The sequence below is a fragment of the Pyrus communis genome, chromosome 13, assembly GCF_041283825.1.
Source record: "Pyrus communis isolate YQ-2024b chromosome 13, ASM4128382v1, whole genome shotgun sequence".
Classification (NCBI taxonomy): Eukaryota; Viridiplantae; Streptophyta; class Magnoliopsida; order Rosales; family Rosaceae; genus Pyrus; species Pyrus communis.
In genome coordinates, this window is record NC_142577.1 from 24,278,837 (window position 1) to 24,294,576 (window position 15,740).

General features: G+C 39.4%; 3 protein-coding genes across 6 annotated transcripts; 1 reads left to right on the forward strand and 2 right to left on the reverse strand.

Moving 5' to 3' along the window:
* Positions 1 to 4,334: 4,334 nt before the first annotated feature.
* On the forward strand, positions 4,335 to 4,799 carry LOC148691982 (uncharacterized). Its single transcript, XM_088683464.1, has one exon. The coding sequence runs from the start codon at positions 4,335 to 4,337 to the stop codon at positions 4,797 to 4,799; it is 465 nt and encodes a 154-aa protein (XP_088539590.1).
* Positions 4,800 to 6,071: 1,272 nt separating this feature from the next.
* Positions 6,072 to 9,995, reverse strand: LOC137737272 (ranBP2-type zinc finger protein At1g67325). Of its 4 annotated transcripts, none has more exons than XR_015955168.1 (11): positions 9,655 to 9,995; positions 9,479 to 9,524; positions 9,110 to 9,225; positions 8,509 to 8,782; positions 8,195 to 8,268; positions 7,851 to 7,902; positions 7,639 to 7,748; positions 7,457 to 7,484; positions 7,200 to 7,351; positions 6,721 to 6,952; positions 6,072 to 6,385 (listed from the first exon to the last, which is right to left on the reverse strand). XR_015955168.1 is itself a non-coding variant. In XM_068476708.2 (10 exons), exons 1-10 carry the CDS (start codon positions 9,661 to 9,663, stop codon positions 6,950 to 6,952), a joined length of 864 nt encoding a protein of 287 aa, XP_068332809.1. In that variant the 5' UTR covers positions 9,664 to 9,995; the 3' UTR covers positions 6,581 to 6,949. The 4 variants fall into 4 exon arrangements, 2 of the variants coding, with proteins under 2 accessions (XP_068332809.1, XP_068332810.1); XR_015955169.1 differs by having other exon boundaries at positions 7,457 to 7,481; positions 9,655 to 9,793; XM_068476708.2 differs by lacking the exon at positions 6,072 to 6,385 and having other exon boundaries at positions 6,581 to 6,952.
* Positions 9,996 to 10,858: 863 nt separating this feature from the next.
* On the reverse strand, positions 10,859 to 13,090 carry LOC137737653 (non-specific lipid transfer protein GPI-anchored 1). The gene is made up of 2 exons (XM_068477195.2): positions 12,399 to 13,090; positions 10,859 to 11,268 (listed from the first exon to the last, which is right to left on the reverse strand). Exons 1-2 carry the CDS (start codon positions 12,742 to 12,744, stop codon positions 11,063 to 11,065), a joined length of 552 nt encoding a protein of 183 aa, XP_068333296.1. The 5' UTR covers positions 12,745 to 13,090; the 3' UTR covers positions 10,859 to 11,062.
* Between the last annotated feature and the right edge of the window lie 2,650 nt (positions 13,091 to 15,740).

Consider the following 15,740-nt stretch of genomic DNA (forward strand, 5'->3'; position numbering starts at 1 on the left):
AACTAGGCTATTATCTTTATGGTATTATTGTCTTTTCAGTTAATGTTGGCATCATCCAATGGGGTAGAGAGTGGAGATGTGTTCCAATCATGTACAATCCTTTCTCTAGGGTTGTATAAGAACCAACTTTCACCATTTGAAAAAGTATGAAATGAAAAATCAAATGTTTTAGTCTTTATCTTTTCCCCTTTTCTTCCTTCTATCTGTCTTCTTCCTCGAGTCCTTATCATTTGGTATTAGCATCCAGGTGTTGTCTTCTATGGGCAAGAGCAAAGCCTCCGTGGTTGTTGCCGACGTCACGAAGGCCAATCTCGAGCTGGAGTATCAGCAACACCAAATACTTGAACAGCTTAATGGGTTTCATGACTCGGTGTCAATGTTGGCCACTCGCCAAGAGACGTTCCAGTCCCACTTGACGGACATCTAGGCCTTGTTGTCCAATATCAGCCTTGTCCAGTCCCACTTGATGGAGGAGCTCTGGTTGTTCCGCTAACCGTCGCCACTTACCCAGGTCTCCCAGATCCCAATTGGTTCTCTCCAAATTCCGATTGGCTCGGCGCCCACCCCGCTGCCCCACCCCCTGCTGTTGTACCTCCACATACATAGGGTTCTCATTACTCCAAATCCCCATATATTCCTTACACCTTATCCCCCATGACCGAATACCCGCAAGCGTCACCTCAGTTTTTGATGTCCACTACTACCCTTTGACATCCTCCTCCTACATATTTTCCCAACCACTAGCAACACCCAATCTTTTCTGGTGCCTCGACCCCCTCCCATGGTCCCAAATTCATGAAAATCGAGCTCATCTGATTCTGCAGCGACAACCCGTACAACTGGTTAGCACTTGCAGAAGAGTATTTGGACTATCATGGTGTCGATCCCCTCAACCAGGTCACGATCGCGGGCCTCCATTTCACTGGTGATGCGGCTTTATGTTCGATTGGTATAAACAACAAGTTGGGTCGGGCTTATGGGCCACATTTACAAAATGTCTCTTACAACGGTTTAGGCCCGATGATCAATTAGACTTTAATATGTCATTCTCTCATGTGTCCCAAAAAGCCTTTCTTGAGGCTTATGTTAACGATTTCATTCGTTTGTCTTGCTGAGCCCAAGGTTGGACCGATGCCTAACTTTTAGGGGTTTTCCTTGGCGGGCTTAAGTTGGACTTACAAGATGATGTATTAGCCCAATCCCCGCACCATAGAGCTCACTCGTATTTATGACAACAAGCAGTAACAGCGTCGTAGCATATTTCGCCTCTACTCTCTTCGCCTCTCCAACGTTTCCTGCACCATCATCGACAGCGTCTGCTTCACCCACCAGACCATCTTCCTCCTTGCCGGCTTGGCCACCTCTGCGCCTATCTCCGGTGGAAATCCGTGAACGCTGTTAACGAGGCCAGTGTCTCTACTGCCCTGAGAAATACTTTCCAGGTCACACATGTGCCACACCCTACTTGTTACTTTTGGATGCGACGTCCGTCTTTGAGGCAGCCTCCAATACATTTTCCGAAGATACACAACCAATTCCAGATAAGCCTCTGGGGAAAATATTGAACCCATCACCCTCAACGCTTTGGCCTCTCCCAAACGCACGCGAGGCCGTGCTATGCACCTTGTGGATCACGTAGATACTCTACCTATTCAGGTTTTTGTTGACTCTTGTGCTGACCTTAATTTCCTCAACCCCTCACTTGCAACTCGCCTCGATCTCCGTATTAACAGCTCATGTATTGAACCAATAGTTGTCGCTAATGGCCGTCTCTGCTATACCAAAGGGATTGCATACAATGTCTCGGTCAATTTACAGGGTTACAAGTTTACTTCAGATGTGCGTCTCCTCTCCATCGTCGAGTGTGATCTCGTCCTCGAAGCTGAATGGTTAGAGACTTTGGGATACATCGGTTGGCACTTCAAAGACAAGGTTATGGAATTCCAAATTAATGGGACCAACTATCGTTTGGAGGTTCAACCCACCCCAATGACACTTACCTTTCTATTGGATAGCTACTCGGATCTGTTTGTTACTCCTACGAGCCTTCCACTCCGTCGTGAAATTGACCACCGAATCACCTTGTTGCCGAGTACTCTACCAGTGAATGTTCGTCCTTACCATTACTCACTCAAGTCCTTTTTCGTCCCCTGCCTTATTGGTTTACAAGGCCGACAAAACTTGGCGTTTTTGTGTGGACTACCGGGGTCTAAATCTGGTGACTATTAAGTTCCCCTTTCCCGTGCCCATCATTGCCGAGCTGGTCAATGAACTTCGTCACGCTAAGGTTTTCTTCAAACTCGATCTCCGGTTAGGATTCTATCATATCCGTATGCATGTACAAGACATCCCCAAAACAGTTTTCCGCACACATGATGGGCACTTCAATTTCTTGGTCATGCCTTTCGGCCTCTGCAATGCTCCTTCTACATTCTAAGCCCTAATGAATTCCATCTTCAAGCCATTTTTGCGAAAGTTTGTCTTGATCATTCGGAACTATATCTAAATCTCTGATTATGGCGACTAGGACTCTTTTAGGATCATGATTTCAAAATGCGAAGATCCTGGGATCAAAGCAGACGTTCTCGATTTCCATGGACGATTGCATCCTGAGGACTTTCTTGATTGGCTAAGTAGCGCGGAGAAGTTCTTTGAACGGATGAAAAAAAAATTTAGAAATTGGATGTGGAAAAACACAGAATTCACAATTTCAAATTATACAGAGAAAAAGACAAAAGAAAGCGCGAAAAAAAAAAAGGGTCCTTTTCGATGGCATTCTCATGTTTAGTCTAGATTTACCATCGCACCTGCAACATTTAACCTCTGTATTTGAGGTTCTGAGGGAACACGACCTGAAGCTCAAAGCCGCCAAGTGCTCTTTTGGCCAACTTACTGTAGCTTACCTCAGCCATATCATTTCGGCGGTCGGCATTGCCATCGATTCTCACAAGGTGCAATGCATCCTGGATTAGCCTCCTCCCCGTACACTAAAAGGCTTGCGTGGGTTCCTTGGGTTAACCAACTATTACTGGAAATTTGTGCATAATTTTGGCCTTATTGCTCGTCCTTTAATGGACCTTCTCAAGAAGGACAATTTTAAATGAACACCGATAACAAAACACGTCTTCACAACTCTCAACATGTTATGTCGTCTACCCCAATCCTCGCTCTTTCGGACTTCTCTAAGCCCTTCACCGTGGAATGCGATGTTTTCGACGCGGACATTAGGGCAGTGGTTTCGCAGGACCACCATTCTATCGTTTTTTTTGAGCAAGTCCTTGGTAGAGAAACATAAAACCTTGTTGGTCTACGATAAGGAGATGATGGCGATAGTCTTTGCGGTCCAAAAATGATGTCTCTACTAACTCGGGCACCCTTTGACAATACTCACAGGCCATCAAACATTGAAACACTTCTTCAATCAGCAAATCACAACACCAACTTAATAGAAATGGCTTCTTAAATTGTTGGGTTACAATTACACCTTGGAATACCTTTCGGGTTCTACAAATATGGCCGCTGATGCCTTGTCCTAACAGCATGAATGCTTGGCGTTGATGGGCATCTCCCAACCTATCTTTGACAGCATCTTCGAGATCCAAGCCGAGTATGCCCACAACCCCGAAGCTGTTGCTATTTTCCAGGCACTACAAAACCACCAGTCAGCTCTTGCACATTTTTCTCTTTAAGGTGATCTCTTATACTATAAATATGGTATTTTTGTGGCTGCTTCCTTACCTTGGCGATGCTGTATTTTGGAGGAATTCCATTATTCCCCAAGAGCAGGGCACTCGAGCTTTATTCGCACTTACAAGAGGATACTTCGTAATTTCCATTAGCTTGGTCTAAAGAAAGACGTTAAGTCCTTTGTTGCTAGTTGTGATACTTGACAGCATACAAACTTGGACTGATATTGCTATGGATTTTATCGAAGGTTTTCCCTCTACTTAGGGTCGTAAGCCATTTTTACGATCGTGGACCGGCTCTCTAAGTATGCCCATTTTATACCCATCAAACATCCTTATTTTGTTGCCAAGGTTGCTGATGTCTTCCTTCAAGAGGTATTTCGTCTCCATGGTATTCCAGCCACAATTGTCAGCGACCGCAATCCAATATTTATCAGTCATTTCTGGGAATCCTTCTTCAAGTTGCACGATTCACAGTTATGTCGCAGCTCTACCTATCACCTTTAGTTCGACAGCCAAACAAATGTGTTGAATCGAACCTTGGAACATTACCTTCACAGCTTTGTGGATGACAAACCAAAATCCAGGGTTGACTGGTTACCGTAGGCTGAATGGTGGTATAATACCACCTTCCATTTGGCCATCCAAATGACCCTATTCGAAGTTGTCTATGGTCACCCACCCTCGCGTGTCACGTCCTACTTACCGGGTTCATCTCCAGTTCACCTTGTGGATACCATCTTGCGTGACCGTGATGCTCTCATCCGCCACCTGTGCGAGAACCTGCAATTTGCCCAAGCTCGAATGTGTCTTTATGCCAATAAGAAACATTCTAAGCGAGAATTTCAGGTTGGTGATTGGGTCTTCCTCCGCGTACAACCATATCGCCAATCTTCAGTAAGTCACAACAACTGTCGTAAACTGGCATCTCAATTCTATGAACCCTACAATGTCCTGGCTCGTGTAGGCAAGGTTGCTTATACTTTGGATCTGCTTCCTTCCTCCCGCATCTACCCAACGTTCCATGTCTCCCTTCTCAAACCCAAGCTCGGCTCTCATGTGGTCTCTTCTACTGTGCTCCTGCCAATCTCTGATACCGGGTTTGTCATATAGACTCTTAAAAGCATCCTGCAACGTGGAATGATCAAACACGGAAACAAGGCGGTAACTTGCTGGCTTATCAAATGGTTGGGTCTACCAGAACATGACGCTACTTGGGAAGATGCCGATGTCATCTTGGACCGTTTCCTAGACTATAACGCTTGAGGACAAGCTTCTTCTTAGGGGGGAGGATCGTTAGGACTCTGGACTATATTGTAACTAGGCTATTATCTTTATGGTATTATTGTCTTTTCAGTTGTTAATGTTGGCATCATCCAACTGGGTAGAGAGTGGAGATGTGTTCCAATCATGTACACTCCTTTCTCCACGGTTGTATAAGAACCAACTTTCATCATTTGGGAAAGTATAAAATGAAAAATCAAATGTTTTAGCCTTTATCTTTTCCCTTTTTCTTCCTTTTATCTGTCTTTTTTCTCGAGTCCCTATCAGTAGGACTGAAAAAAATACCCGACAAAACAAAACCTGACCCGATCCCTACCAAACCAACAAAAAAATATCAAACCCAGTAAATACCAAACCGTTTGATAACCAAAACTGAAACTTACCAAAAATTTTGTTATGGTATTCGGTTTTCCTGATTGGAAAAACTTTGTGATTTTTTTTTTTTTTTTTAAATGGAAAAATTAGGAATTTTAAATTGGATTTGGATATTCAATTTGGAAAATTTTAAATTGATTTAAGGCTTACGATTTGGGAATTTTAAAGTTGAATTAGAGTTCCCAGTTGACGATTTTAAAATCGAGTTGGGGTTTGATATAATTTTACTAATTTTAAATTTCTAATCCTCTGGGTTCTAATTATTTTTAAAAGGAGAACCGTTTCTGGAACAGTTTGAGGCGAACCTTACCCGGATTTCTTTAGTTCTCCTCCGTCAAACCATCATGTAATTCTGAGCAAATCTCCTTCGAATCCTCTTGCAGTTCCTCAGTTGAATCCCCCTACAATTTCGCCATGTAATCCTCCATCGAATCCATAAAACAAATGTCACTTCGGTTTACCAAACCAACCGAAAAACCAAATATATTTTGGGTTTTACCGATTTTCAGTCGACCAAAAATTTCGATTCAGTTTCAGTTTTATTTCTTATTCCCGAATAAAACGGTTCAATTACCGAACCGAAACCAGCCCTAAATGTAAGGCCCTTACTATGGCCCATTTTTTGAATATTTTGAAAATAAAACTAATGTTACATTAAGAATGTTGAACAACTAAGGGAAACAGGTGGTAATTTATTCATATGATCAATCATAAAGACGAAACAACTTTTTGACAACTTCAATTTCGCATTTATTAAAGTCAATACTTTTGCTACCACAAATCTCAAACTTCCAATCGGAGACCCAATTGCTGAGAAAACGACCTAATACACGAAGTGTTATAATACAATTGGTTCTAAAAAAAATTTCTTCAATTTTTCAACCAACTGCATTATTACAATAGGGCGTACCAGCTCACGTTCTGGGCACAATGAAAAATCTCTCCGTATGAATTAACAATTTCTTTGCTGCATACGAGTGTATTTGGTTACTATAGACAAAACAAACACAGGGAAAGGCGTATACATGACACTGAACGGCCTGTCAAACAATAAACATAAATTTTCAGGTAACGGGATTAATGACGGCCATAAGACGTGGAACCACCATACCAGAGCCAAAGTAAATTGAAATACAAGCAACTGACTAAAAAAGAAACCTGTACGTCCCCAACTCTAACGGTCAGACAATCAAACTTGGAAGACCATAGATACTTAAAAGACAGACAATTTGAGATCAAATGAAAACCAGAAACTTTCGTAACCTTTATAGCCAACTGGTACCACACCATGCGCGGTAACTTACTGAGTTACTGACTAGAAAAGATGAATTGATTCCAAAAGTAAAGGGTCTAGCTAATAGAAACCAGAACCAACCTGTTAAACCCAGGACAGATGGCACTGGCGGACACAAGATGCGTTGTACGATCCACAAAGACCATAAATACCATAGCAGTTAATACAACTTGACACAGATCATTATAAAGTAGAGTAACTCGATAACCGCTGCAACACGACGACGACAGGACTGACTTTCAGACACCCATATTGAGCATCGCTGGATGACAACTCTGGACCTTCTCAACCCTCAAATATGTCCTAGTACTCACTGGAACAGTAGACAAATATAAATTAACCGATGCACTTGAAAATACACAAGGAAAATTAAAAACAGCGAGAATCAAAATCCATCTACAGTTTAAAAACAAAAATCAAGCGGAAAAAGAAAGCTTTTGATCCATTAATAGTTCACAACATAAGATGTATATTACGTTTGTAATGTGTAGACACATCACCAAAAACAAGGATTCCAAGCAACCCATAGAAAACCAGAAAAAATGTCTAATGCAACAAACCTGATCATTTTCATTCGGAGCAGGTGAAGGGGACTTCTTTGACTCGGCTGGTTTGTCTGCTCCACAGTTCTGTCTGTTACACTTGGTTCTAAATGGATAGTTTATATTATTACATTTCTCACACTTCCAGCTACCTTCTGGCATCTTTTGTTCTGAAAACAATTGACATTAAAAAAGGGTACAACAAAGTTAATAGCCAAGAACGGTAAAAGGAAAAAGGAATTAATTTGGTGAGAAAAAGGCCTGGGATGACTTACTGGAACTTTTGTCCATCTTTGCAGGCTGCTATAGAAGAGAACATTGCATGTCAGAAAAATTGATCCTCGAGAGAAACTTAAATGTAAAATATTCAGAGAAAGGAGATGCACACAAACATACTTGTGTGTGTGTGTGTGTGTGTGTGTGCGTGTGAGAGAGAGAGAGAGAGAGAGAGAGAGACCTGAGATCCAGGCTTTGGTGTATTGCACTTCCTCATGTTACAAACAGTTCTAAATGAGAAGTTGACGTTTCCACATTTTGGGCATGTCCAGTCATTGTCACGTGTAGCATCTAAATGTGCAATAAAGTTGAAAACTTGATGATCATTTAGAAATAATCGTTTACTGATGTCCAACAACGACTAGAGATTCGAAAGGAGACTACATAACTGACCTGTGCCCTTCTTTTGAGCTTTATCATCTGGAAAGAATCCTGGCCTTGGTCCCTGCACAAGAAAATAATACATAAAGCTTTACAACATCCAAGAGCAAGGTATTCTGTTGCAAGTTCAACAAAAGAAAAGAAATGCTTCCTGTGAACTTCGGAAACAAATATATAGAAAATTTGAGAGCCCAATGAGCATCAAATGTAATTAAATGACTGAGCAAAAATTGGCTTAAATTATAAAATAGCAATAGAAAACACATATCAAGCAGACTGTTCTAGGGAACGAGTTCTAGGGAACGAAGATGACTAAATGCGAAGAATGCAACAATAACATTAGCTTTTGCACATACCATAGGGCCAGGGCCCATGGGCAGACCCAGGCCAAACCGATCCATCATAGGCGGGGGGATACCATACATTCCACCTGCAAAATTAGAAAATCATAAGAGAGAAACCATAAGATACTAACTCATCAAGCAACAACACTCTGGCATGGAACTTGCATAAGCAAGGTTACAGCAACATGGGATAACCACAAAATTGTAAATGGGAAAAGAAAAAATTGCTTAAACAGCATAAAAAAAATAGTAATCAATGTACTAATTAATCCATTATCCAAGCAAGAAAAAACAAGGACATCACAGGATAAATCAAGAAAGCATACCATTTCCAATCATGGAACCACTAGAATATGGTGTTGGTCCAGACAAATGCAGAGGTCTGTAGGGGCTGCCTGTAGATAGGCGGCTGCCGTAGTTGTAATGATATGCTGATCCCCCTGAAAATGGAACATCATAGGGAGGAATGGATGATCCATTGAAGATAGAAGAACCATAGGGTGGCACACCAAGATACATTGAAGAGGGTGCAGCAGAGCCCAGATAAGGAGGAGCAGACGGGTAACCCTGTGGGGCTGGGAAAGGCTTAGCAGCGGGTTTCTGAAATGTATAAAACTCGAATCTTTATATCTATATCTAACATAATTAACCCAACAAAGATTCCATGTCAAAAAAAATTATCAAAAAACCCAAATATACAAGTTTTCATTATAAAGTGCAAAGTTTCGCAACATAAATCCCCTCTGCCACTTGACCCCATCTCTCTTTTCTTTTTTTAAACAAAATACAAAAACCAACAAACAAATCATGCAAAGTTTAGAGAACAAAATGCAAACAGGATTTAGCAAGTGACTTCAAATATGCATTACACGCATCACACTCATCCAAGTTCATAAGTATTCAGTATAATCGCGGTCGGTGTCTTACTGAGTTATGATCTGCAGGCCTCGGCTGAGTGCAATTACGCATATTGCAAGTCGTTCTAAATGAAAAATTATCATTCCCACAGCTAGGGCAGGTCCAATCATCTTCCCTTCGACTACCTACAAACACCGTATACACGAATAATGAACTCCAAAACCATAACACCAAACATAATACAAATGCATTAAACCCTAAAATCCACATTCAAAACATTATGAATCAACACATGCACATTATATACAATTACTGAAATTAGATCTTCCAAATAAATAAACTAAAATATAACCAAAAAAAAAAATCTTTGTATCTGATAACATACAAAAACCGAATCAAACGGACCTCAATTAAAGAATTAAAAATTGAAAAAAATACCATCGGTTCTAGCACGCTTGGCTGCTGAAGAATTTCTGTTGTCAACCTGAACACAAAGAAATCAACTTTACTAGCGGCTAAAAAAATTGGGGAAAACCCTAAATTTGGCTTCGTTGTGGAGATTTGGGGAAAACCAAAATGCAAAATTGAAATTGCAGAAAGTGGGAGGCGATTACCTGAGACATATCGGCGGCGAGATATTAGAATCCGGGTTCGAATGTCAGAGAGGAAGGCAAGTTGCCCTAGCAGAAGCAACGGTGGCGCTGGCTGGCTGGGGAATCGACGAATACATTGTCAGGGGTTTTCTATACGATAATATACGATTAAGTGGATTTGAGTGGCGGGTCGAGCGCGGCGCACCGTTTCGTGTCTGCCCTTTCAGAGATTGCAAGTTCGGGTAGGATGGACGGTCCAGATGGGCCGATTAGGAGGACTCCTTTTTTTTTTTATAAGAAGGATGATTCTTAATTCTATTATTTTTCTTAAAGAAGTAAGTGTATTGTTGTTCACGTCCTGCACAATATGCCCTACGCAAGACACATTGTAAGAAGGGTCTTTCAACATTGTAATGATTAGGAGAGGGTCGCTCGTTATGATTAAGAATAGCAAGCGAGAATATAATAAGTGAGCAAATGAGTGTAAAGCCGAATATGATTGCTCTAAGCAAGCAGTCCACTGACCTTCGAATGGTGTTGGTCCTACAAACTGTGAACGGATTCAACCCGGCAGTTGGGCATGTTGGAACCGATTGAGTTCATCGGATGGAGCATGGTTCGCCAAAATCGACACATTAGGTGCTGGTACTGATGAACATGGTAAGCCAAAATTACTCCATAATATTGAGTTTGAAGGCAGCCCTATTGACTTTACACTGCAATTAATGAGAATTACTAGTAACAGTCGAGAAACTCAATTTATAGAGGTAAAGACTCAATTTTGGTACTTCTGTTCTGTGTGAGAAGTTGAGAACCAGTATAATTTGGTGCCTTTACTTTCTATTTGGCTCGCGCAGTTGAGCTGCCACAGTGACCATTTACTCCCATATAATTTGAATTCCAAGGTACAAAGTTACATAAAAGTTCTTTGTTAAGTTGTTTCTGCACGTCATGTTTCTCCCAACCGTTTTCTATGTGCACGTTAGCGTAGGCAAATGAACAAAAGAATATGTAACATATACACTCCAATCATACACTCTTCTATGCACCTGAGTTTGAATTCTTCTTCATGCAATTTAGATAAGAAACTTGCCCGACTTCTAATTTTACCTCTTTCACCTCCATGAAACTTGATTCCTTGTAAATTAACTGACCTTTTCACGTACTATTTGAATCAAATATTTGCTGATTCAAATAAATATGAATTAGCTCCCACCACAACAAATGAATATTAAACTCGAATAATACCATTAAGAAGATTTCCGAAGTGGGTAACTACAGCATGAAGTTCACAAATAAAGTTGAAACGTAGATACCAAGTCAAAGGAAACAATTACACATCAAATGCGAACAACCCTAAAAAGATCACGCAGAAAAAGCACTTAAACACTTCTCAAGAGAGAACCTTCATCGTCTGATCATATACTAGCTAAACATATAGTGCGGGGAATGCAAAGAAGAAGATGGCCACAGCCATTGCCATCAGACCAGCATGCTGGGGTCCAAGCTTGGAAACTCCGTCCTTTTCGGGCGCCGATTGTTGCCCGACAGCTCCAGCAGTGGGAGTAGCCGTTGATGATGCATTATTGTTGAAGATAGCAGCCTCTGGTGAGCCAGCAGGTATGCCTAGAAGCTCTGGCCATTCACACCACAATATTGCAAAGTCAGTCAATTACCATTAGTGAGGTAGGATTAAGATCTTTGTGTTACACATTAAGTAGGGTTAATTAGGAAACCCTAAACTAATCAAGAGCCAAACAACTTGTTAATCTAATTATGGTTATCTACTGGTGTCAGTATGTGTGTGAGCCATATTTCTGGTTGGTAGTTGGTGGTTGGAGCAATGGCTTATTAATCCTCGCGGCCCTGATGGGACAGGTGCATTAGGGCATGAGGTATTTTAAGCCTTTAGGTGTCAACCTGTCAATTGCCTACCCCATGCAGCACTGAGAGATTTTTCTTGGTGCCAGAATACGTGGTCGGTACACCAAATATCAATAAATACAAGTAAATAGATAAGTGAAGAAAAACTTCTTCTCACTTATATTATAACATTTGGTGTGTCAAGGACCTTATTTCCGGTACATTAAAAAATCTCTCTAATGCTATGATATATATAAATGAAAACTCTTTAAAATCCTGACTTTAAATTTCCCAATTTTATCCTCTCACCTCCATGTGAGATCCACAACATTTTTCCCCATGTCACATTTCACATGTGAGAGACTAGGAAGAAAAATTTGATAAAACATAATTTATTTTCTAGCATCTACGTGTATGATGTTATCTAGACACACAAAACTAAATTACATCATTTTTTACAAATGAAACTACTAGTTTAAGTAATCAAGGGAAGAAGAAAATAAAATCAATTCTTAGTTGACTAATCCGCAAATCACAATCGAACTAAGAAAACATTTGAATTTATGAGTTACCCCAACAATGTAAAAACTAGATTTCACTAGACCAAATCGTCACTGGCGGGGTTTGTTTTTTTTTTTTTTTTAGAATGATATTTCTCTTTATTTGTAAGTGAAATGTTTTAAATTTAACTCACTGACAAGTTTATACCTAATTAGACTACTTGTATGTATCTCATGTTTAATTCACTCACATGGTGAATTCGAAACATAACTATATCTAAGTTGTGAATTTAACCTTAGTCCAAATTCAACTCAAAAAATAATATTTTTGTATTAAAGGAAAGAAAAATAATATATCAAGACAAGCATGTAAACTCAAAATGACATCGTTTTAGGACTTACTAGGGCAGTCGGAGGAAGTGGCGTTTTTCAAGCTGCATGCTGTGGGGAGCTGGATCAACTTGGCCACCTGAATCCCCATCTTCTTAATCTCCTCGCTCCCATTGTTGGCCTGTTGAATGACGTAACATAGGCACTCCGGCTGAGTCTCCCTTATCCCCTTCACCGAATCACAGCACTCCTTCGTTGGCGCATCCGCCTTCCCCGTCGCGTAGTTCAAGCACACCGCCACCTTCTGGAACTTGTCGTTGCACTTCTCCGCCACCGTTGGCGCCGCCGCTCTGACCTCGCCAACCAAAGCGCAGGCGACGAAAACGGAGAACAGCACCGCCATCATTTTCCTCATCATCTTCTGAACGAGCTATATCAACAATTCTATATATTCTTCTTTGCGTGTGATATTTGATAATGTGGAATAACAAATTGACTGGTAATAGAAGGGAAATGTTAGAGTTGGTCTTGTCTAACTAGCTTATTTAATGAAGGGGGGATGGGGGTTGAATGCTTTCAATCTGGACCTTCCGCGTCAGTTAAATTTAACATCAATAATCGTGACGCTTATCCAATGACAAATGACAAATGTCACGGAGATTATGTTTTTATATTATATTTGCGGACTACATGATATGATAAGTGATGTGTACACATTATGTCTTAATGAATTTATCTAATTAAATGTTGGTTATCAATCATTAATCACATCATACGACAAACAAATGCGCTATAACAATGTGATCCTTCTAGCATTTGCATGCAACTAAGACAATTACAGACGCATATAGATAATTTTCGCACACTTTTTCATACATTATATATTTTTTGTCGTCAAGTCAAATAAATGAATGAAAACAACAAACATAACTAGACAAAAGAGTATTTAAATTTAAAAATAACGTGTGTTGATCATTTTCCTAATTCAATAATGTCTAAAATCCTAAATCAATAATGTTAGTATTTGATAAAAAGGGAATGCTGAACAATTCATATCGCTATTCTATAGCAATTTTTTTGCTTCTTATCCAAAATATGATATGAATCGTTTATTTTTTAAGTCGTTATTATTATTATTATTTTTTGGACAAACAGAAGTCCTCATTATTATTATACAATATTATGGTATGTTCGCTGAAGAAAATGAGGATGCAGGAAGAGAAGAGATGAGGTTTTCCCGACCGACATGAAGAGGGTTTTAATTGGAGGCCCATTGGGGTAGTTGGGCCGCATTTAGTAGCTTCTGCCGCTCCTTATTCATTATACAAAAGTGAAAGCGGGGACTGCCACCAACTTTGTCAGCATTTATTGTGAAAGAAGGGAAGGGTAAGAGATTTTTCAATGCGCTGGTATAATTTGCAAAACATCACATATTATTATATAATTAGAAAGTTTATTTTTAAGTGTTTTTATAAGTGACAAAATATCACATATTATTATATAATTAGAAAATTTATTTTTTAAATGTTCTTATAATTGTGTAATAGTATGTTATGTTCCACTCTGTTTTTCGAGCACACTAAAAATTTTCCGAGAAAGTGATGATATGAGGTTTTGGTTTAAATGAAGTAAGCTGTGGCCCACACGTGTCGACTGCCGACGTCTTCGCCCGCGTGGAAGCTCCGTGACGTACGAGATCAGATGGGAGAAATTCTCTCCTCGTCCGGAGTCGCTCGGTAATCAACGGCTCAGGTCGTGACCAGGAGGACCATGTGGCCCCTACAGGCCCAATGTTAGGTATTGGTAGGGCCTAACCTAAGCCCATTTCACATGAATGAGACATCCAGTACCAGTGGTGCAAAAGAGGTTGGCAAAGTATCTATACGGCCTTTTGACAGTCGGTCATGGCCATAATTAGGTGTGAGAATGGTCACATATTTGATTTCTTGCGTGTTGGGAGGATAGAAATTAATTTTCTCATAGGTTGAGAAATAAATGAATAAATTATGTTCAACTTAAAGGTAGAAGATTGATTACTTATTAGATAAAATTATCAGTATTTTCCATTCAAACCTACCACCCTTTCCACGGTAGTCCTTGAGTAATTTGTTGCTAATATCATTGTTGTATATTTTAACAATTGGATCTAAAGTTTCGACAAACATTGAAAATTCTTGATTTCAATATAATTTAATTTTGAGAATTATTCATTCCAATCTAATCTTAGATGTCAAACGCGACCTTACTCTATATAATTGGTTGGTATAAACCGTAAAAGAAAATTGGTATTATGTTCATGTTAGATTCTCACAAGACAATACCATTTCTCGAACTTTCTTGTTACTTTATGGAGCTATTCTAATTTGTGTGCTATCTTATACTTGTTCAACGTTGTTTGCAACGAGAAGTCTATATTCAATAAATATTGTTGATAAATAATCGATATTTTGTAGATATTATTTATGTAATGTTGGTATTTCCCACCATTACATCAATATAATGTTGTTAATACAATGATAATATCAAGTACTAATATAGTCGTTCACTTTCTTTGTATCGGAGCAGGTCACTTAGACTCGCTAGCACTGTAACTTTATTTTGATGTTTCATCCGCCTAATCACCACCAAGAAACATTAAACAAAAAGGGAATTGGATCCTCTCTTTAGCAAAAGATCAGGATCCTCCTAACCTACTAACACGGATCGTTGGATTTTGATCTAACGGCTACAATTATTATAGTTTTAGAAGGACTTCCTATTTGTAGTTATTGGATCAAAATCCAATTATCCGTGTTAGTGGATCAGGATGATCCTGATATGCTGCTCAGGAGAGGATCCAATTCCAAACAAAAGCCCCGCATGTAGACAGATAGATGCTCCCTACTAGTTGGTAAGGAAGGAGCATCAGTGAGAATCCAACCTGCATAGTGTATATATACATAATTACTTCATGTCATTGCAGTATAATGTCACATGCGAAGTACTTTATTAAACCTATCCAAAAACAATTTCGTTGGTTTGGAATCCTTATCAAAAAAGGGGATCACTAAGAATATCCAATATCAAATTTATACAAGGTAAAATCATTACTTCATTTTTTGTTTTTGAGTTTCAACAATTTTCAATATTCTAAGCCTCAATCATTTTGAACTTTCTAAAATTTGATGTTAAATGAGTTTCTTTCGGTACGACATCCTTATCAAACAACAGATAAAATTTTGATTTCTTGAGTTAAAAAAAAAAAAAAAAAAATGCAATGCCATGAATATCAACCATCTAAAGATTAAGCAATTTACCAAACCACAATCCAACAAAAAAAAAAAAAAATCAGTATGCTTCGTTAATTATATGTTGTACATTAAACTTTTAGCCATTAAATTCTCAGTTAACGATTTAATAATCAAAGGGGTACTT

What these genes read in the sequence shown, in the direction of transcription:
- LOC148691982 (XM_088683464.1), top strand. Translation starts at nt 4,335, where the DNA reads ATGACCCTATTCGAAGTTGTCTATGGTCACCCACCCTCGCGTGTCACG.
- LOC137737272 (XM_068476708.2), bottom strand. An exon ending in TGGTTCCATGATTGGAAATG is followed by an intron (nt 8,269 to 8,508) that starts GTATGCTTTCTT and finishes CTAATTTTGCAG; the next exon opens with GTGGAATGTATGGTATCCCC. An exon ending in AGCTCAAAAGAAGGGCACAG is followed by an intron (nt 7,749 to 7,850) that starts GTCAGTTATGTA and finishes TTGCACATTTAG; the next exon opens with ATGCTACACGTGACAATGAC.
- LOC137737653 (XM_068477195.2), bottom strand. Translation starts at nt 12,744, where the DNA reads ATGATGAGGAAAATGATGGCGGTGCTGTTCTCCGTTTTCGTCGCCTGC. An exon ending in CACTTCCTCCGACTGCCCTA is followed by an intron (nt 11,269 to 12,398) that starts GTAAGTCCTAAA and finishes GTGAATGGCCAG; the next exon opens with AGCTTCTAGGCATACCTGCT.